This window comes from Netta rufina, assembly GCF_964035555.1.
Source record: "Netta rufina genome assembly, chromosome: 2".
Classification (NCBI taxonomy): domain Eukaryota; kingdom Metazoa; phylum Chordata; class Aves; order Anseriformes; family Anatidae; genus Netta; species Netta rufina.
In genome coordinates, this window is record NC_140124.1 from 41,503,609 (window position 1) to 41,527,011 (window position 23,403).

General features: G+C 35.0%; 1 protein-coding gene across 1 annotated transcript in view; it reads right to left on the bottom strand.

Annotated features, from left to right (window-relative positions):
* Window positions 1-257: 257 nt before the first annotated feature.
* NEK10 (NIMA related kinase 10) overlaps window positions 258-23,403 on the bottom strand; it is a gene marked incomplete at both ends in the record, with an annotated part of 96,935 nt that continues 73,789 nt past the window's right edge. Inside the window, 6 exons of the mRNA XM_084306658.1 lie at window positions 258-309; window positions 11,538-11,593; window positions 11,679-11,731; window positions 13,189-13,297; window positions 15,078-15,188; window positions 17,835-17,935. Of these exons, the coding sequence (XP_084162784.1) occupies window positions 258-309; window positions 11,538-11,593; window positions 11,679-11,731; window positions 13,189-13,297; window positions 15,078-15,188; window positions 17,835-17,935 (482 nt within the window). The remainder of the gene's footprint in view (window positions 310-11,537; window positions 11,594-11,678; window positions 11,732-13,188; window positions 13,298-15,077; window positions 15,189-17,834; window positions 17,936-23,403) is intronic.

Consider the following 23,403-nt stretch of genomic DNA (forward strand, 5'->3'; position numbering starts at 1 on the left):
CATGTTTTCCTCATAATGTATAAACCTGGAAGCATTGTTCACAGGGTTCTGTGTAAAGTGCTTATGCTGTAAACAAAGCTAAGGTTAACAGTATCATCCTGAAAAATCACAAGGTTTCTTGAAGCTGTCCAACACTTGAATTCCTTCTCATTGCTATTTAACGAGCAAAATTTGCCCCCTTTGGTAATCAGACAGCATCAGCTGAAACACAGGCAGTTTGACTTTACTAGAAACAGTTCTGAACTCTTTGTTCAGAATTATGAGTTCTCTTCTTTTGCTGGATAGTCCTTCGTTGGATAGTAGAAATACCTGTGGGGGAAAAGAAGCTAGTTAATATGTGTGGGAACTAAAAATTCCCTGCTACTCACACTCACCAGGTCTGGGATCAATCTCTGCACTATCAGCAGAAAGCTACCATGCTATGACTATAACGCACAATTGAAGGAACCTCATAAGTCTATCCAAATAAACATTTTATTTCAGAATTTAGAATAGAGTTTGATGCAGAAATCTCTGTGTGAAATTCTACCATTTATGCTATACACAGGGATTTAGTTTGCCTAATGATCCTCTGACTCAAAATTTATGGACTTGTCTGCACTGCATACAAATAGAATTAGAGCAGCATGGTGCAAAGGTCTCCCACAGCTAATCAATGAGGCCCGAATGCAACATACTGCATCTGCAGGCCAGTGTTAACTTATGCTGCTGATGTAACACCTCCAGAGACTTCAACATAATGGAGAATTAGCTGAAAGAAAGTCTTTAACATCACTTCCTTCTCCTCTTCTAATTCCTTTCTAGAATGGTACACAGAAAATTAGCACAGAAAATGTTCGAGCCACTTCTTTTGACTTTATAGAGATGAAGACTACCTCAGAATCACGTTGAATTATATTATTAGAATTATCCTGTTAACATATGTAAAAGACTTCATCTCATAAATGGTGCTGCAAGAAAGTAAAATAGGTGTTTCCCTTTTGTCTCTATTTCAAAAGCAAAACCTCTTCAGAACATTTTCCTTGACATAAGTTTACAGCAAGTATAACCCAGATATCCAAAGCCCTTTCATACGTGCCTCTATACAAACAGCCTCTCAGGATGCAGAGCATTACATTGATTACTGAAGTACTGAAAGATACAGCAGTGTTCAAGTAATGAGGAAATGAAACGTATGAAAAATAACTTCTGCTACATTTAAATCCCTAGGCTGAAAGGTCATTATTTAAGATGGAAAACCAAGTACACATAAGAGAAAACACACAGACAAAAGGCTGACAGCAAACTTTCATTCAGCCCCATATGTGGATAACATAATAATTAATGAGGCACTGTATCTGTGCAAAAAATAGGATGTAGTCACACCCCAAAAATATTTACCATGTTTCAGAAGAGTACTTTCTATACCTTTCTTCAATCACAGCTTCTGCAATATAGTTAATAATAATACTTAACATAAAGGTTTGTGTGTGTTGTTTCCTAATTTTTACACCATAAAAGAACCCCTCTCCAGGCTTTTTGTTGTGATATCACCCACACAAGTCATCTACAAGACTGAAACTATTAACTGCAATGCGCAGACTCCGTCATTAAGTTAATAAATAGCTTCTAGCCTGTATGGGTAGCTATCCTCACATGAGGACCAGCACCAGATGATGATGACACATGCTCTTTTCTGACAACATAAGAAAAGACACTGCACTTGAGTGCACCAGTTGCCAGAGGCTCAACGTTCTGTCTCAGCTTTTGAACTTGCCTGCTTTTCTGCATGGCTCTTTTGTAGGCCTATGTTTTCTATCATCTGGCTTTACTGAAAACCATTCTATTCACCTGGTCTGTCCCAGCCACAGGTTCTTCCCTTCCACATACCAGTATCTCCTCCAGGATTCTTGTATTTTGTCTCTTGCTGTTCTTGACTCTGCATTAGATTTACCTATTGCTCACTTCCTGGCCTTCTTCTCATCAGTCGCTAGTTATTTCTTTGCACAGATGTTATTTTTCAATGATCAGATAAACTTTTGACTTGATCTGATAACATTTCTGTGCTCCGTCAAGACTACTGTTCAACATATACATGCTGTGATTTCTTAAAATTATAACTTGGTTACACCGGCACAAATTTCTAAGAGAACAGTTAAAGTCATACTTGTGACAAAAGATGTACTTTCTTAGCCAAAAATTGAAATCCTTGTTCTAATGCAACACTAATAAAGTGTCACTAGAATTCCTTTTCTCTTTTTTAATGTGGGCAAGCAGTGTAGGGCAAAGCTTCATATTTTTAATATCTTCATCCAGTGCTTTAAAAGCTAAAATCTTTCAGCTCCGTCAGTAGCACAGATTTCTATAGCTACAGGACTCCATGGAAACGTGGAAAACTCAGGAGATCGTGGCATTTTTACAGATACAAAATTCCAGTAAGACAAACAGCTATTCCTTGATTTTTCATAATTTCCAGATAATTAGATTTAAGTAAAATATTTTAAAATAGATTTCAAAACTCAGGCTGATGAGGCCTAAGAATTATCTTCTCTTAAGGATTACTATGTCAGAGCCATAAGGATCTGGCTTTCCCTTATCTATAAATACAAGTTCTATTAGTAAAAATGCAGTCTTCATGGAAAAGTAATGCAACTACAGTATTTTGAGGAACACTGTGACAGTTAGTAGCATACTGACATCCCAGAATAACTCTGGTTGTATCCTACACTGCTATATCAAAACAACAACCTGTTTAACAATCAATCATCAACCATCCTACCAGTCATCAGGATATCTTGAGACAGTTAAAAATGTTTTAACTTTGAATGATTGTGATTTCTAAACACTGAGGCTAATCATGGGTTTCATTTGTTAGAAAACTTTCAGGTTATCTTGCACTTAGCCTTAAAAGAAAGTAAGCCTATCCCTAAAACTCCTTTTAACTGCATCTTGCTGTGACGTGGAAAGGTATTACATTCCTTTCAGATAAACTGACCTAGCTGGACCAAACCATAAAAGAAAAGGAAGGAAGGGAAGGAAGGGGAGGAAGGGAAATTTCCCCTTCATTTCAACTCAGTATATTGTTCAAAAAAGCTGTGTAAGATACAGTTCTGCTAGCACAGGGATGACTCCAGACTACAGCAAGCTTTTTCAATTGTCTTGGGTAGGAATCTGCCTTCTTATTTAATGTTATTTGACAGACTTTATCTATGCTCTGTACTAGAACTCTGCCAAATAGATATCTCAGACACACAGAAGTTAGTCCCAGAGTAAATCTTTTCCTTAAACTAGTAGAAAGATCCATTTCAGAACTGCAAGAGCACACCCATATTAACTCAGCCAAACAAGTCTGTGATGACAGATGCTTCCACTCAAAGATGGGAAGCTCATATAAGAACGTCTGAGAGCTCAGGGCATGTGATCTCTGCAAGGGATCAGAGCCATCTGCCTAGTGTTGAAAACAGTCATTCTGACAGTCCAAATGCTGACAGACAGCTTCATAAACATGCACTTTTTCTACAGACAGTGTGGACTTCAGGCTTTGCCACTGTTAGGAGACCACTTACTTTGTGTATCATCACTAAACTGTATCAATGAACCAGTACCTACCAGACATCCAAAATCCTATAGTAGCCCAGACAAGTCTTCATTTATTTATTTTTTTTCAGCAAAAGAACTGAAATGCACCTCCTTCCTTGCCTACCTTATTGCTAAAGAGAATCTTCAGCAAACTGAGTGAAGAGAGATGTTTTGCATCATTCATAGTCCTGCCACAGGATCAGATTATTTTGGTACTTACACCAGAAGGATTCATGGATCACTTCTCTGTTCTGCCCAATACAATCTCATGAATTATAACCGAGTTCTAAATCCAAGTAATTTATATGTAGCAGCCCTGATGCTAGCAAAATCTAGTAATCTTGATGCTATCTGCTAGAGCTCTAAACAGTTTATGCTACAGCTCCTATCATGCTGGTTCACAGAAAAGAGCCTGAAATAAAAATCTTAATTAGACTGACTTACTAACCAAAGGGAGAAAAGTGTTTTGTTTTTATATTGTAGTATCAGAAGAATTAAAATCCTCCTTCTGTGTCATTGGACTACTATGCATCCCTGAAATGACAGGAACATTCCTGCAATTCTCTAAAGATTCAGCAAGCAGTAACTTTTTTACAATTGGCCATCTGATTCTGCAATGTGCAAGTGCTAATACCCTAGCATCTAAGGCATACATTTTCTCTATTTTATGTCAATATATCTTTAGAGCTCCACTGAACTATTAACAGGAGGTCTTGGCACTTCTCACATATCTTCTCTTTTGAGTATGGCCAATACTAGCGTGGCTGTAACAACTTAATAAAGTTTTTGTCTCTAGAAAGCACAAAAAAGTGCAGTATGCCTATCACCGTATGCAGTGGTGAACTTTATTCAGTTAATGTCTTCAACCCATTTGTTGGCCACATATTTCATTGTCATTGGAGCTCTATACATCAATGTGACAGGAGTTAATCACTGCCTTATCCTAAGAGTTGGATGAAACTGAAGCTAGAATCAATTGTGACTCCATGTTTTCATCTTACTTCTCCTTTTTCTAATTTCTGTGGAGTATGTTATTTAGGAAAGGTAAGCCAATACTGCCTCTCAGTGGAAGGACAGTCAGCTTAAACAGTGTAGTGAATGCTGCTCTGTGGGAACAGGGTTGCATGCTTACAGTGCCACACAGACCTGCAACTGAGTAGATTAAACACTCTATCAGTCACAGATGTTTAAAATAAAACAAAATAAAACAAAACAAAGCAGGACTGCTGAGCTTTTGCTTTTTTACCACACTGGGGAGAAATACAAACCAACAGATTGCTGGTTCAACTTAGATAAACATTCCTGCCCAAAACAATATTCTTTTGTGTTTATGAGATACAATAAGTAAGAATTAACATGGACTATCATTTGGAAGAAGAAAACAATTAACAGAAAATGTCAGGCAACATTAACAGAAAGTGGTACCAAAAAAAAAAAAAGTAGTAGTGTCATAAATCGCGAAGATATCACAAAGTCAAAAAATTCACTTTAGATTTCAGAAGCACTGGAGCTGCGTACTTTTCATCTACTGGCTAGTTTGGTCTGTTCTAGAACATTAAAAAAAAATGTTAACTAAGCTAAAAACAAATTTGAATTCTTTGGTCATGCAACACAATTAAACAAGCAGAATAGTGTTGAAAAATAAATAGCTGACATGGTGAGAATTTGCAGACAGAAAAAGCCCAAGAAATGCATCTGTATTTTCAGATAATATACCCATGGACTATAGCCCCAGTCACAAATGAGAGCTGCTTCAAATAGCCAAAATTCAGAATTATATGTTGTTACTGAGCTATATTATCCTTTTGTGAGTAATACCTTGTGCTATTCTTTGAGTAGTTAAAAATGTATAGCTATCATTAGAACCAGACTTGACAGTTTTCCTCTTTGTGAAAAAGCTCTAAGTACATGAATGTTTGTTTCTTTCATTCAAAAACTTCAATAACAATGGAAAAGATTTCACTGAACAAAGATATGAAAATTATAACTGACAACATATTAATATATGCATTTAATTATGAACAATTTTGCCATCTATTCTTATCTGCATTGCAACTGTTTTTGTCCTATGAAATAAATACTGAAAGATTTCTCTTGTAAGCAGACCTCTTATATGAGCTATGGCACCCAGCTGAACACAACCACTGTCTTTGACCATTGTTATTTTTGTTTATTTATGATATGACAAATCTTCTATCATATAAGTGAGTTGTGCTTGGATTACGTCTCTTAATGCAACTGATTAAAAATAGACTTCTCCATCAATTTCTGTATTACATATCTACTCCAATATGAAGAAGTGTGATGAAAGTTTGAAACTAATATTTCTTGTCCTATTCATAAATGACAGACTCAACAGCAAGGTGCCTCTCACTGCCTCTCACTTATGTGGTATAATATTAAATCTGAATAGAAGAAAAAAAAAAAGAAAAAAAAAAAAAAAAAAAGAAAGACTGGCACAAATGGTGTGATTAGAATAATTTCAAAACACTACATTTTTTTATGCATGTTTACCAAATGTCTGTATAAATACATAACAAAATTGGAGCTCTGAATAATTTCAGGACATTAGTGATAAATGGGCACGAGTTGATCATTCGAGATAAAGCTGAGGGTCATTATCCTCAGCTGGTCATTAATCCCTATGAAATGAAATGACTGCTATTGAGATAGTAATTACTATTATAATGAAATGGGGTAAAGCATGATATTTTTCTTATGAACCTGTCTCATTTTCTAAAGAATTCATGTTTTAATCCACACCAAATAAAGTTGGCTGAATCATTTTTAACCCTTTACACAGTTAATTAATCTTGCTACAAGATTCATGTCACTGCCCCCAGCTAAGATTTAGTGTCCCATTCCTGGAATTCCGGGGGAACAGCAAAAGGCAACAGCGACAGGAAAGAAACACTAAACACAAAATCCCCCCTAAGCAGAAAGTAAAGAAAAAATATTTTAAGAATGTTTTTTGCATAAAGCCTGTTTCATGATGAAGTAGGAAATTGCATTAGTACAGTATATGACATCAAGCTATTTCTTCTGCTTTTAATAGCACTTTTAGCAAAAGCACATGTCCCATGTTGTTGCACAACAGCTGTGGAAGTCTTTGTTCCAAAACAGAATTCTCCTTGCAGCTTTCCAACATATGGAACTGACACTGTCAAGTTAAATTGTTCAGAAATCCTGAAGAAATTGTCCCTGAAATGAAGAAATAGCTTTAGGAATTTTCAACTTTACCAATTAAGTTTGTGATTTTCTCATATGTTTTCTGAAGACTTTTGAGCCTTATAGAATCACAGAATGGTTTGGGTTGGAAAGGACCTTAAGGATCATCTAGTTCCAACCCCCCTGCCATGGGCAGGGACACCTCCCACCATTGCTCAAAGCTCCATCCAGCCTGGCTCTGAGTACTTCCAGGAATGGGACGTCCACAGCTTCCCTGGCCAACCTGTTTCATTTCTCACCACACTCATAGTAAGGAATTTCTTTCTGATATCTAATCTAAATCTACCCTGTTTTAGTTTAAAGCCATTCCCCCTCATCCTATAAGTATCTACGCATGTAAAAAAAAAAAAAAAAAAAATCACTCTCCATCTTTTTTATAAGCTCCTTTTAAATACTGTAAGACCACTTCAAGGTCTCCCCAGAATATTCTCTTCTCCAGGCTGAACAGCCCCAGTTCTCAGTCTTTCTTCACAGAAGAGGTGCTCCAAGCCTCTGATCATCTTTGTCCCTCCTCTGGACCTGCTCTAACAGGTCCACATACTTCTTGTGCGGGGGTCCAAGACCTGGATACAAAGCTCCAAGTAGGGCATCATGAGGGCAAAGCAGAGAGGGACAATCACCTCCCTTGACCTGTTGGCCATGCCTCTATTAATGCAGCCCAGGATGTAGTTGGCCTTCTGGGCTGCAAGTGCACATTGCTGACACGTCAAGCTTTCCGTCCACCAGAACCCCCAGGTACTTCTCTGCAGGGCTGCTCTCAATGAGTTCTTCCAGTCTGTCCTCATGTGTGGGATTGTCCGACGCAGGTGCAGCATCTTGTACTTGGACTTATTGAACCTCATTAGGTCCACAAAGACCCATTTCTCAAGCTTGTCCAGTTCCTTTTGGATGGCTTCCCTTCCTTCTGTTGCTTCAACTGTACCACTCAGCTTGGTATCATTTGCAAACTTGCTGTGGGTGCACTCCTATTGTCTATATCACTTATAAAGTTATTAAGCAGCACTGGTCCCAATATGGACCCCTGCAGGACACCACTCATTACTAGCTTCCATAGAGCCATTGACCAAAACTCTGGCTTGTGGTCATCCAGCCTATTCCTTATCCACTAACTAGTCCACCTTTCAAATCCATCTCCCTCCAATTCAGAGATCAAAATGTCATATGGGACTGTGTCAAAGGTCTTACAGAAGTCCAGGTAAGCAATTGTCAGTCAGATGGTCTTCCCTTGTTGACTGATGCAGTCAACTCCATCATAGAAGGCCACCAGTCTGGTCAGGCATGATTTGTCCTTGGTGAATCCATATTAGCCATCTCAGATCATCTCCTTGTACTGCATGTGCCTTAACATTGCCTCGAGGAGGATCTGTACCATGATCTTCCCAGGTACCGTGATGAGACTCACTGGTCTGTAGTTCTCCGTGTCTTCTTTTCCATCCCTTTTAAAAATTGGAGCAATGTTTCCCTTTTTCCAGTCACCAGGAACTTCACCTGACTGCTGGGACTTTTCAAATATGATGGAGAGAGGCTTGCCAACTACATCAGCCAGTTCCCTCAGGACCCTGGGATGCATGTCATAGAATATGTTGGAAGCGACCCACAAGGATCATCAAGTCCAACACCTGGCACCACACGGGTCAACCCAAAAATTCAGACCATGTGTGTCATCAGGCCCCACAGATTTGTACCTGTTCAGTTTCATCAGGTGGTCTTGAACCTGCTCTTCACTTACAGTGGGAGGGACTCCGTTCCCCCAAGCCGAGCCTTGAGGTTCAGGGACTCTATATTGTCAGCTCATGTAGAGTCTCTCACCCACGAACACCCCCAGGTCCATCTCCTCTGGGCTGCTCTCAATCCATTTTCTGCCCAGCCTGTATTTGTGCTCGGGATTTGTCCAGCCCAGATGCAGAGCCTTGCACTTGGCCTTGTTGAAGATGATGAGATTTGCACTGGGCCACCTCTCAAGCCTGTCCAGGTCCTTCTGGATGGCACTCCTTCCTTCCATCATGTCAACCACACCACACAGCTCAGTGTCAGCAAATTTGCTGAGGGTGCACTTGATCCCACCATCCATGTCACTGACAAAGATGCAACTCCTTTAGAATTCATTTTTTTCACAATTCTATCAGAAGACCTAGAATTGTGTTATGGGCAGAAGGAAAGGTGATCTGCCTTTCTGCTAGATACACTACCATTCTTTATGTCCATTGTGAAAGTCCCAAACAAGCTGCATACTGAGGTTTGTCCTTCTAGCCTGCTTAAACTGTTTGGAGAACTGTTGGGAAGAACCCTAGCATGTCTGCTAGACAAATGAACCATAAAGAATTCAAAAGCTATTGAAACTGCACTGCTTGACTACTTGGACAAAGTATGAGAAGAAAAAAAACGCTGAAAGCTCTAAATAGTACTGAGTGAAGCATATTCTAGAAAATATGGTAAGTCCTCTGGAAACAGAGACAGATGTTCCTGACAATGAAAGCATGGTGTACCAATTTTCAGAGAGGGAAAAATATTAATTAATTTGGGAGTAAAACATTGTCCAGAAAAGAATTAACGTAATAGTGACAGGGGAACCAAATGTAATTATGCATCATGACAAATAACACGATTCAACAGCATAGTGAAAAATCAAGAGCATGTATTGCTGCTGATGACAGACCAACAATTAGGTGTGGCTGCTCTGCATTTGCCAGCTAAAGCTAGGGCATGCTAGAATGACGCACATGCACTGGAGTAGGTCAAAGTCTACAGTAGCTGTTACATGCACACATTAACAGTTGTAAATAAGAAGCAAAAACAAGCAAACAATATCAAATTTAGACAACATACTTCTAAACTTCTAAGGAGATTCCACTTCATTCCTTTCTCCCACTCTAAAATCAATTTTGGCTTTGCTACAAGCCCCATGAACGAAGTACAAATCAGCACTGCCTGCGAATAACACATTATCAGCACTACTGGAGAAGTTGTATGACTCAGGGGAAACACAATGTGAAGAAAGATGTTGAGCATTCACTGGCCTTCCTCTCCAGCCTTTATGAATATGTGAAGATGTACTACTTGCTCTTTCCCCCTACAGGATAAATATGGCATAGGGAAAAAACATCCTATACTACACTGTCATCCCATGTGGCTATGAAGAATAATTTTTTGTCTCCTCTGAAACAAAATTTCCCAAAACATACAAAAATATCTTAAGATTCTGAAGAACAACAACTCCGTAGGGAATTTTGGCACAGCAGGAAAAATACAAAGTCCCAAATAAATGCTGTCACCAGAAAAAAAAAAAAAAAAAAAAAAGCAATGTTAATTATTGCACTGCTGTTAGTCTCATGTGGCATTCTTGTGTTATACATTGTAAGTACTAACATATTTTTCTGTAATCTTTAAATGTCCTTTACATTTTTATTAATAGATTTCTTATTTTCATAGTAGTTTGTGCAAAATACTCATGCCCATATTCAATATACATCTGCATCATTAAAGTAAATTGCAATAAGATGCTTTTGCCAGTGCGTGAATTAAATGTCTACACACCACATTTGTACATTTGCTAGATCTCAGTGTTAAAAAGGACAGCCTTTTTCATATTGTTTTTCTAAGTTGCACAATATTTGATTTTTTTACAGCTCCAAATATTGGGAGCATGTGATCAGGACAAAAATTTAAATACTAACATTTGTTAGACCTTATAGCTGCAAAAGTGATTTGTAAACATGATTCAATTTTACCCTGAAGGTTTAAAGAGCAAATTATTATTTTATTTTGGGAGTTCTGAATCATGATTTTTCAATACTTAATGACTGGCAGCTGTAAGATATTTGTAAGCTGGAATTCCAATTTAGTGAGTATTCTATAAAAATATTCAGATTAACATTTGAAACTTCTCTAGCTGTAGTCAATAAATAGTTCCACACAGAAAAAAATGCAGAGATAACAGATAACTGAAAAATATTAGTGAAGAACCAGGAAATACAAAGTCTTAAAACCTCTTAATATCAGAATTTAGAGGATTTTTTTTTTTTTTTCTGGTTTGTTTGGTCATTTTTTTGTTGTTGTTTTTAGAAAAGATAACTCCCAGGTGGTCTCCCAGGCATTAAAATGCTGATTGTTGCAAAGACAAGGAAGACCTGGTAGAAGCAGTGAATTATTATTATTTATTTTTTTTTCACTAAAGAATACCTGAGGTAATAAGTACAAGCTAACAGGTAAAGAGAACAAGAAACACTAAGTATTTTTCATATACTCTCTTTCTTGTGTTTCTCCAAGGGTTCTTGCTGCGAAGACTTACCTCTAGGACAAGGCATACACACAGTTTCAAAAAACTTTTTTTTTTTTTCATCCCCTGCACTTTTGTGATAGCAACTACTTTTTCTGCTTTCTGAGTTGTACTCAAACGCTTTACTATATATGCTAGCTTCATCTTTTTAGCCCTATAAAATATACTTCTATTAAAATAAAACTTACATTCATCTCTGGTTTTATTCAACAAAAAATTAAGGAGATTGCTGCCAAACGTCTACCAGTCTACTGTCTGAGTGAAGGAAACAAATGTGGCCATGTGGTCAAAACAGCTTATATTAACTAAATGTACCATATCAATTTCTTCCAGTCCATGCATCCATGTATTATAATAACGATGCATTGCACTAACTTTCAACTGAAATTGCAATCATTCAAACAGGTAGATGATATGTTAACTTTTAGCACATCTTAATTAACTTTTTCTTTTCAAATTGTACACTCAGACTCACCTGTTTGAAGAGAAATTGTAATAACTACTTTCCTCTAGAATCTCTTCAATTATGGTCTACAAATTAAAAGAAATTAATTTCAGTAAATTACCTTTATTAAAAGCAATAAAATACATTAATACATATATATATAAAGCTTACCTGCAACTGTTCATATGTCATCCCTTCTGCTATGTCAGAAGTGCCAACAATACCTTAAAATAAGAGGCATGTAATTTTATACTACTGAATCTGGAGTTTATGGTTCTTCATTATTTTTTTTTAGCAGTTCTCTAATGACATGTCAGATGATTGTTAATTTAGGTTATCAGCAGTTTATTCCACTGATCACAATGACCCCTTGGCAAAAGCAGAAGGGATCTTAAGGTATTCCATGAACATTTGAGTCACAAGATGTTATCACATTATAAAATGTGATAACTGATGAAAAAATATTAATTTAAATATATATATATATTTAATGTAAAAGAACATAGCAATGTAACTTATTCTTCCCCACTTGCAGTAAAAGAACATAGCAATGTAACTTATTCTTCCCCACTTGCAGTTTACTTGCAGTAAAAAGGGTACACTTGCAGCAGCAAACTGTGAGGACAAAAGTATCGTTTGCATGTTAAGAGAATCAAAAATTACCAATATTGAACACCTAATCAATTTGCTTTTTTTCTTTTAAGAACAAAATAAAGTTCATAAGTTAAGCGACTGTTAGGGATTTGTTTCTTATCCAAATGTCACACTCAACACCTAGTATTATTCTTTACTTTTACAATAATCTGTGGAATTTATATGCCAATTTCAACACAAAGGCCAGCAAAACCAAGGTTTCTTACCCTTCTTTCCGGAACAACAGTTTTTAACCATACTATGTCCTCTAGTTTATGAATTGCAGCCATATTTTTTTCTGCATTTAGAAGAACGGAAATGGCACCGATGACAAAATGCAAGTTGTGCATTTCCCTCAGGCTCCTTCAATATTTTCTTAGTTGTATTGCACAAAGAGGCAAATGACAGAAGTCTCTGAACTAGGAATTATGGCTCCCCACCTTGGATGCTGCCTGTGATAGTAGGTTTGACTTAATGATTTATCAATGAGTAATTCTAGTCCAAATTGTATTTGGCTCTATTTATTTTCTAAAGTATATGTACACTCTTTACACGATAAAGGTGTAGTATAGCACGTACATTTCTCTCCAAGTTTCTAGGGTTTGATTCAGATAGGTAATTGTCTCATGTCAGGATTACTAGTTTAAATGTGACAGAACAACAAAGGGTTTAAATAGAATTTGTTTAAAAATCACATGAAAAGACAGGCAAATCCTAAGCAGGACGTTTTCAGTGACAAAAATTTCTGTTAATTTTCGTGGTTGAACCATGTGTTATTTGTATCTTTGCTATTTCTTTTTAATTTCAAAATATACTCTCTGAACTTAGTAGAATGTTCCACAATGGTAAACTACTTACCTCACCAACAATCGAAAAACAAACTAACATACACATAGGGAAAAAAAAATGATCAGAAAATTCGTATAGTCAACAACTTTCCTGTCTCTATAGATAGCTTTTAGATCAGAGCAGGAATTCTTTCTACTTCAGTCCAATATCCTTTATTAGAGAAACATATGCCACTACCAATATTTTGTTGTTTTGTTACCTTTTCTATCATCTGGTGCTAATGTATTTGCAGCTGATGAGAGAAGTACCGCACACCAATCTGCTGTAAAGATGTTGGGCTCAATCAGTTCAGGAGAACCTTGGAGCAGCTAGGGGAGAAGAAAAAGAGAGAGAGAGAGAGCAAGAGAGAAAGAGAGAAGCAAAGGACACCTGAAATCTCCACACTTCCTTTTTGCCAACACATCAGACTTCTGTAAAGCAGTCTACCCTTTCCTATGTAAATCTGAGACAGGCAGTCTGCCTCTTTCCGTGTTTCCCAAACTATCAGAAGTCAAAGGAGATTTCAATACATTTTAGATTAATGAAAAAGTAGTGAACACAATTATGAATGTTCTACCTTCTCCCCCAAGTCACTTAGTGAACACTGCAATCTGTCAACCTGCACTTTGTATAAAGCACTTTGTTACTTCCAAATTCATTTCATGTTTCCCAGCATAGTTATAGCGGTGATTTTTGTAAAATTCTCAAAATGTATTTGTTCTTACTGACTTAAAATATGTCCTATTTATTCACTAATGCTTATCAGTTCCCCATCCTTCTAACTGTACTTTTTGCTGCTTTCTATTTCCTTTGAGGTATAAATACCCAGAATTGCAGTCAGCATTTCAAACATCTTCAATTTACTATCATTTACTTTTTAAATAGTGTTTTTCTTCCATTTTCTTCGGTCACAAATTCAATAGTTTTGAAGCTAACAATTTTACAGTTGAGAGCATTTATACATTCATAAATAAATAGGTTCCATTATTTCTGGGCAATTGAAAATTAGATTAATTTTCTAACAAATACTTCCTTTTTCTTCTCATATTTTTGGGCACCCTTTCCTGGAAACATCCACTCAATACATTAATAGAAAACATTTCCTTAGATTTAATTTTATGACTGAAATATGGGACTTGTTTAATGTAAATCCCAGGTTGATTTACAGAATAGCAAATTTGCATGAAACTGATGGCTCTAAGAAGCATCTTTAACTATCTTTCAAATGCACAACAATGTAAACATTATATAGGCACTCCACGGAGCTTAAGCACTTCAGATAACTTAATACAAAAGTAGCGAGCAGATTTAGTAATTGGGGTGAATAAATTCTGTAACAATGACTTGGAATATTCCACAATTCAGTGCAAACAGGTGACAAGCAAATTAGGTTAGAAAGGGGTATTATGTCTCACAGCTGAAGTGAATGGTAAGCAATTATCCTTGTCACCAAATTTTATCTACAGCAACATATCTAATAATTGCTTTGTCATCAATTAAAAAAATGAAATAGTTCCACAGTCTCCCACAGTACACAGATGTCTATTTTCAGATGCTCTGCTGACTACAGTCGTCTCAGGATATTTTGAAGGAACACTTAGAAATTCTGATTTCATAGAATCATGGAATGGTTTGGGTAGGAATTTTAGTCACTAGCTCTTTCCTGTTTGGAAAATGTCTAGCATGTCATTGGAAAACATACAGGCATGGTTCTTCAGCCATGCAATTTTTGCAAATCTGCAGTATTTTTAAACTGAGGATTCTAAACTGTTGCTGATCCTACACTATTATGGGACAACGTATTCAATATTCAAGATACTCTGGGCAGTTTATGTGCTTTATGAAAGCTCATAGTTCAAGTAGAAAGACATTCCATAATATGAATAATATTGGCAATCTAATAATAAATTATGAAGAGCTTATATAAATTAAGAGCTTATATTATTTTTATTAGCTTTTGCCACAAAAAAAAAAAATGTTACATTTTCCTTCCTCTTTGCTTTCTGAGCTCTAATGAGATTAATTTTGTTTTTGCTGGCCCTCTTCATTTACAATACATGTTGTAACGATCAGAGACAAACTTGAAATATGGTAATTGATGTACTGCACCTTTTTCATTTCTGATTTCAGATTGTAAGGATTGCTGTGCTGACTGAAGAGGGACTTCTTGAATCTTTCAATGACTCTCCTTTTCAAGTTGCACTGCAAAGCTGGAGGAAGCTATGCAATACAGAGAAACAAACGTTTTCACCACTCAATTACAGCTCCCTAAAGATCGCCTAATCAGCAGTACCATTACTGAAAAAAGTAGCTACATTGCAAAAAGAAACATTAATGTTTCATAGCATGGTGACAGACAACAGTACAAAACCTCATTTAATGACATATTATAGTAATCTTTCTTAGTTTACCCATTCTGTTAGGCTTGGCAGATCATGCAAGTCCCTCTAACCTTGAAAAATCATTATATTAAGCCTAGTATGATTAATACTAGATTTGCCTCCCTGATTATAAAATCATTTTTAAATGATTTTATGAGTAAATGTAAAGCTTCAGCTGTTGGTAGCGGCAGTCATATTGACAGTCACATCTGTCACGTCTCTTTGATGACCACTCTTTGGTATGTACCACCCTTTGGAAACCATCTCCTACACTGTTTCTGTATAGTTTATTATATCCGCAGACAGCGTTTGTGAAAATTATTTTCTATTATTTAGTATACTCTTTACAATCACATCAATAATGTAAATTCACAAAGTGCCACTCCACTGAATTCTGTAAGGTTCTTGACTATGCAAGGAAGCTTTCACCATTAATGATTCATATTCAAAACACTATCACAGTATACTTTTTAAAGATTTTGTTCCCTTTGATACAACCTACTGTTCTAAGATGGCTATCAATCTGGAACAGCTGTATTGGCCTCACAGGAGACACTCCTGATTTGCTCTGGCAAACTAAGGGCAAGGTTAAATCGTAAGCATTAAACGACTTCATTAGACAGCTGGCTGCATACAGCTGTCTGTTACAGATAGATGCTACTGTGTTTTTGTGCAGATGAGACCTTACACGTATGCTTTAAGTCAGATGTTGAACATTCATTGGCCTATATATGAGGAAAAAATGATGCCTTAGGAAAGGCCTGCAAGACACTCCATAAACTACATGCCACTGCAATGAACTATGTGCAGTTAATGTACCATGGACATACTGGGATATTCTGAAGCAACAGTGATAAAGGACAAATCCACTGCATGAGAAACTCAGAGTTGCCTCAGGCACTACTGTTCAATTTTAAGTTCTGTTTTAATGAAATCAGATGTCAGATCAGCTTTTTAAAAAATGGCCATAAAGCTTTTTAAAAGCTTCCTCTTACATTATTTTCCAACAAATCAGTCCAACTCTTGTTCCCATGGAAACTGGATTGGGAAGGCTGCTTTGCCTGCCAAGACCTAACAGCAAAGAACTCTCCCTTGTAAAGTTCAGTTTCAAATTGTCAGCTGAAATATGTAATAGAGAATTGTAGGAAACAATTATATATTAATAATATATATATATGTGTGTGTGTATATATATATATATATATATTCTACCATAGATTTGCAAGAATATAACCAAGTACAAGAGAAGCATGTTGCACAGTGACCAAGTACAGATGTGGACTCTGGTTTCTCTGCCTTCTCATTCTGAGATCAACTGACATTGAAAGCATCAAAGTTGTTCAATGGCCAACTTCAAGCAAGTCTATGTTGTTGTTAGCTCTCACTTATGAGAACTAGCACTAACTAGTAGGCCACTTGAGAAACCTTTCTTCACCATAGAGGGTAGGTTCACTAATAAGCATCTTGGACACACTTGTAATATAGCACAGAAAGACTAAACTTCCTCATTTCTGTTACCAAGCAAAGGGCTTAGTAATGCAGTAAATTATTCCAACTCCAGTTATTTTAAATAACCATTTTTTCTTTGTTCATGAGAATTGATTTCCTGTTTTACCTGTTTCAATATATTTGACAGTCTCAAAACAATAACAAAAATGCTTAAGACATGTAAAATGCTCCTAATTTAGTTACGTTATTATGTTTTAAACAAATTCATATAAATTTGGCTCTGCAATCTGAAATCCCCTGATGTGATATATGTGATTTCCTAAGCATAAACTTTTCATTTTAGACAGCAAAATGATGTATTTGTTTTTTTTTTTAATGACGACAAATTTTGCAAATAACTGAATGCCAGTCATCTTTCTGGTGTACAAAAAGTCTACTATTGTATTTTTAGTTGAGAGTTCAGTGCATATTTATAACCACCTCCATTTTTGTTTTGGAATTCACCACGAAACGTTCAAAATTAATTTTAAAATAATTCTGAAGTTTGTAAAAAAAAACACTGTATTGACTTTTCAAAATATTTGAATTACAATATTCAGGGTAAGAACTATTGCACTAGAAATCCTAAGAAATTATTACTACGTATTGATAATAGAAATTATTACTTAGAAAATATTAATATAGTGGAAAGAATTTTATGTGCTCTTCACATCAATATACAGTAGGCACCTAAAATATCCATATTGCTAACATGACAAAATGTTATAAAAATAAATTACAGTACAATCTATTTTTCTGAGGTGAACCAATGATCTTTTTTTATGACTCAATTATTGCCATCCTCCACACACTAATATTCAAGGTTAGTCTTTATTTAAATGATATATTTTTAAAACATCCTGCCATCTGCAAAAATGTCAAGTTCTGTTGTTTTTAAAGAACAGCAACTAAATTAGCAGTACTTTGCAGTATCATCTTTTTGACAACAGCAAATAACTAAAATGGATAGAATGTCAGAAGAAACGGTAATGCATACTTGAGTGATGAAGATAATTTTGTGGAGCTGAATAAGAATCTGCTGAACAGGGTCACTGATCTGACGCACCTTCCTTTGTGATACAGCAATTCCTGTCGATGCTGTAGATGACAACACTAAAATCAGGACAGCTCATTTTGTTGCCTTTATATATTAAACATGTGCACTGCTTAAAATCTGTAGATGGAAATATTCCGTTTTTATTATGCATGACTTGATTTTCCAATAGTGTTGGGAACAACATAAAAAAGGGGAGGGAGCAGGCTAATTTAATAATTTTTAAGTTTATATAATGGAATTAATAATGGACTTCCAAAGAAAAAACCTCTCTCTGATTCACTTACACTAAGTTACTCGGAGATTAAATATTAATATACCTCACTAAACATAAACATTTTTCTACATTTATTCATAAAGACACACAAAAAACAGATTTTTCTTATTTTAACTGAAAAAAATTATTCCACATACTAAGTCACATTTTTATTTATTTACGTATGTTGATGTTGTAAAGTTAATTCACTTTTTACCCTAAAAATTCCAATAAGAATGTTTTATGTGTACAATTTGGAGAAAAAAAAAATGTAGTGGTGTGTGTTGCTTTATCACAACTACTACTCATTTTCAACATCTAGTAAGATCGTGTTTTGAGAGAAAAATAAAATAAATAAAAAAAATGCAAGGAGCTATAAATTTTCCGTGTCTGCTCTATTTTACGTTGGAAAATTAGTGGTTTCTGTTCTTTGTAAGAAGTTCCTCCCTAACAGAGATCACCCTATCTAAAGGGAGGAATCTATTGATGGAGTCTGTGGAAGGGAACTATTATAAGCATTCTCCATGATCAAAATGTCATCATCATGAAACAAAAGTGGAATGTCTCATGGTTAGAATACAAGATCATCAATGCCAAGCAAAGATTAAAGCTTCCTCCCACAAAAGAAAGAATGCAGACAATCGATCTGTATTACAGACTACATACTGCTTTCACTTGTAAATTCCATAAAAGAAGTAGTGTTGACTTGTGAATAAAAAGGAAAATCGGGTTTTTAAAACTTGCAAGTGCAAAACTAGTTAGGTATTGATAGAAAAATGCATGGAGCTAAACAAACAGCAAAATGGGGTTGAGCAAATCAGAAAATATTAACACAGATTCAATTTTCATGTATGTAAACATTTAATTACGAGTTTGCACATTACATATACAACTAAAATTTCATGCTCTGACATGGGATATAAAGTTGGCCCATTTGAAGACAGAGGATAATTCCTGCCAAATTTAGTATTTTAGTATTTTATCATGTTTGCAAGGTATTCTGTCTCTCAATATATCTGCAGACATTATAATTTCTCTAGGTATTAACATTACCAGTAGCTTTGTACACTAGACCTATCAGAAGATAAAATACTCATTGCCTAATTAATACGAGATCAAGAAGGTGGAGAAACTTCTTTGAGAAAAGATTGCTAAAAAAAGTTGTTTCTAATTTTTCCTCTGAAACAGATATTCCAAAAAAAAGTACTTTATTTTTTTCTCACATTTTATTTGAGCATTTCCTTTAGCTATTACCTCTTCAAACAATAGGTATAAATACACTAATTCACAAACAGTGCACACATAGGCTTATATCTGATTGCTTAACTATTTTATTATGTATCCAAATATGATCTTTTCTAAGAAAAATAGCATCCATTTCGTAGTATAAACTCTAAAGTAAAGAATACAGTTAGTTTTGAATTCAAAGGAAAAATATGACCTTAGAATTACGTATACTGTGGTACTTCAAACACTTGGTTTCCTCAAATCACTTGTATTGGATTATTGTAGATTTTATTTAGATAATTGTAAATTAATTATCATGACAAGGAGGAAAAAGGCTGAATTTTCTTTTCTCATTTCACAAAAATAGTAAGTTGGTAGAAACCTTTCTCTTCCACTAAAGCTAGACTACCATTCTTTGTCAAGCAAATCTTTGTACATAATGCATAGTTTTCATTCACAAAAGCACTGCAAAATAAGTCATGCATGAAAAGTCACACTTTTCTTTCAACAAAACAAATTTCATGTCACAGTTATTTTAACCTCTTAATTTACTGCTCTTTGTTAAGATCAGATAAAAATATATATATCAATAATGTAAAAATATTTAGTTATTGGAAGCAAAAATTGAAAACTAAAGTTGGAAGTGAAAGTTTATTTGGGACTTGTCACAAACAACTATTTAAATTCAATATGAACTTTGTTATCCAGAATTTGGTACAGATACTCTCATCTGTTGTAGATACACTCTTTTTCTTGAATAGCTTCTGGCAATTAAAAGACTGTGTGTTCTTTTTCTAAAGCAAAACTACCCTATTTTACTACAAAGTAATGTCTAATATCCACGTGATGTGTTTCCTGACATATACAATGAGATATTTGATAAATACTAGCCATAGGCATCTTGCTAAAAATCAAAACCAAATTCACTTGACCACTTGAAAAAAGTTAGCATTATTTAACATTTACAAAGCACACTCAATTAACTCAGTGTTGATTTGTGGAAGTTACACCTAGAAGGTACACTGTATTTTGTTAGTTAAAGACCATTGTGAATTTTTAATTGGTGAACAAAAAAGGTGTAAGAATTGATGCATGCGGTATGGAAGAATATGTGTGATATGAACCAGCAGAAGAATGCTGCTGATCAAGCTTTAGATCATTTAACAGAATTAGGACATACAAATAGATACAATCTGTAATTCAAAATGAACGATTTACAAAACATCAGATTTTAAATATAAATATATATTTATATATATTTAAATGAAAATATAAATATTTTTATATATTTAAATATATATATATTAAATATAATTTAAAAAAAATGAACACCTTGGTTGTTATTTATTTAGTGCTCCCCTCTATCATGCTATGTATGCTGAGAAAAAATATGGAGCCAAAACCAAATCAGGTTCTTTAATTTTTATTTTTTATGTCGTAAATCAATCATTAATCATGATTTTGATATTGTATATTTGTCATACACACTATCATTTCTAGAGATTAAGCACAAGTTTATCAGTAGATTGCCACTCTAAAACACTTACGGTCTCACTAAAGAGCACCAGTTAACAAAATTATCTTTCTAAGTTGAGTATTAGTTCTGGAAACTAAGGAAAAAGCTTAGGTCCATGTATTGAACAGCCAGCAGCCCTGTATCACTTTTAAATCCAGTTATCAATAAACCATGTTGCAGAGGCTAATTTAAATACAAAATTCTAAAAATTTCTCATGCAGAAATACCCTGAAGATCACAGTCGTATGTACACATTTATATCTACCTAAACCTTTTTTTTTTTTTTTTTTTTTTAAGTGATCTAGTAACAAGAATGAAAATTCCACTGAAAGGGTGAGGAATTGCAAATACTAATCATTCAGCCCACAACTGATTTGTTATTATTTTTTCCTGTTGAACTTCTGTGCTGACTCCTTTAACAAGAGATAAAAGAGAGACATTCACAGACTGAAGTGTCTAGGAACTAACCATATCTGAGCTGCAACCTAGCAGAAACTAAAGAATTATAGAAAATATCATTCTCTATGACAGAAACACATTTCTGGTAGGATCAGGAAGATAATGATATCATTGCTACTGTCAGATCTTTTGTGGCAATGCCTTTCGGCAGATAGGTTGAGAGAGGGATTCAGTCTAACATTTTTTTCCAAAGACTCCTCTTAATAATCAATTAGAAAAAGAGAGCTTTTCCCTTGAGCTACTTAAGGAAGAATTTACCTTGGTCTTTCTGCTCAAGGTGACAGTGGAAGCCATGCTATAATGATCTAAAACATGATGTACCATGAGAAGAACATTTTCTATATAGCTCTGTTCATCTCATTGTCACCTCTCCACTAACCATTTCAACACTGATAGATCAAATCCTAAAACAAATAGCATGGTCTTGCCATTACAACCTAGAAATCTTCAGTTTTTGTTAGGACAGTGATTAAAACATTATTTCCTCAACATACTACCTTTTTGACTGGTCCCTGTCCTGTGGTATTTGACTTCTTTGTTGTTAATGACTTTTATTAAAAAATAAATGCAAATAAATCAGTCTCCTTTCTTTTGCATCTCTTAGATGGTGTTTATTTTATTTTATTTTTTTCCTGAAGAAAAATAAGCTTAGAATGATAAACATAAAAGACTGAGCAGGACCTAACATTGATTTCTCTGTTATTCAGGGTATAGTGTTTTGTCTCTTTTCTAGTACATCAACAGTACGACTTACAAGTCTAGGTGGATCATTTTCAATACTTAAAATACATATAATGTCTATGTGTTTCAAGGACAGCTAGAAACCCCAGTTCAGCTAGGAACTTCAGGAGTTCCCAGAAAATCCATTTACTCCAGACAACTCTACTGTTGTTGTTTTGTTGTTGTTTTCAAATAAATAGGAATAACATCATTTGAGCAATGAAAGGATGTGTGTGAATAGGTCAGTGATCAAAACTTTTAGGAGCATAACAGCAAACCTTCAAGTACCTTGGAGGATCCCAATAAATCAATAAATTTTCTTCAAACCATTTAACATAACAGTAGATTTTATTTTAAATATGTCTACTTCCCGAAGAAAAGGCACCATCAAGTGCCCTTTTCTTCTCGGGTTAGACCTTACACAAATTACACTGTTTTTCTCAAGAATAAAACATTACTGACAAAAGATATCAAAATTGCTTAAATGACCCACAGGACCAAAATTATTTGCAAAGGCTAATGTGTTTGTCTGCAGATCACTATAGCTCTGATGCATTATGGCTGGATAGTTCGTTTAAAGTGTGTGTTGCTATTATAATGGCATTCATTAGTAAATAGCCCTGAAAAGTTCTGAAAATTTGAGGAAAAAAATGTATTTGTACTGCATAATTAAAATTTCTAATGCAACTTTTATATCAAAAAGCTGTGAAATAAGTTAGTATACACACACAGTTGTGTTTTTAGGATGATCAATATTCCAACTGCTCAAAATATTTTTCTTTCAACTATTATTTAATTCAGACAACGTTAAGTATTCTGAAGTCACAGCTTAGCAGCTTACAATATCTGAACCTTCTCAGTAGGAGAGAAAAGTATCACCAATGCAAAACTTGTTTAATCAGTGATGTATAAATACTCCATAATTTAGAAGACCTCTAAGAAATATTCCTTTTATAGGAGCAATTCCCATTGCATCCAGTAGAAACAGAGGTAAGAGAGTGAATGTTAGAGCTAAGACAATGAACACTAAAATGAGGTCATACTGATTTACTATTGGAATTTATATTTTTTAAACATTCCATGATTCATCAGACAACATATTTGTATCTGGAATGCAATTCTCTGCTTTTCTATAATTTTAAAATACACTGATTAGATAATACCATGATTTTTCATATTGCAAAGAACTGCAACTGGAAGGCTATGAAACTACCACCTTGCCACTGGTGAATTATCTTAATGTGGGCCTTGCACATGAGTAGAGGCACTAACAAGATCAGATTAAAAGGCAGCAAAGAGGAGGAAATGAAAGAGGAGACATTGTATATGTAACA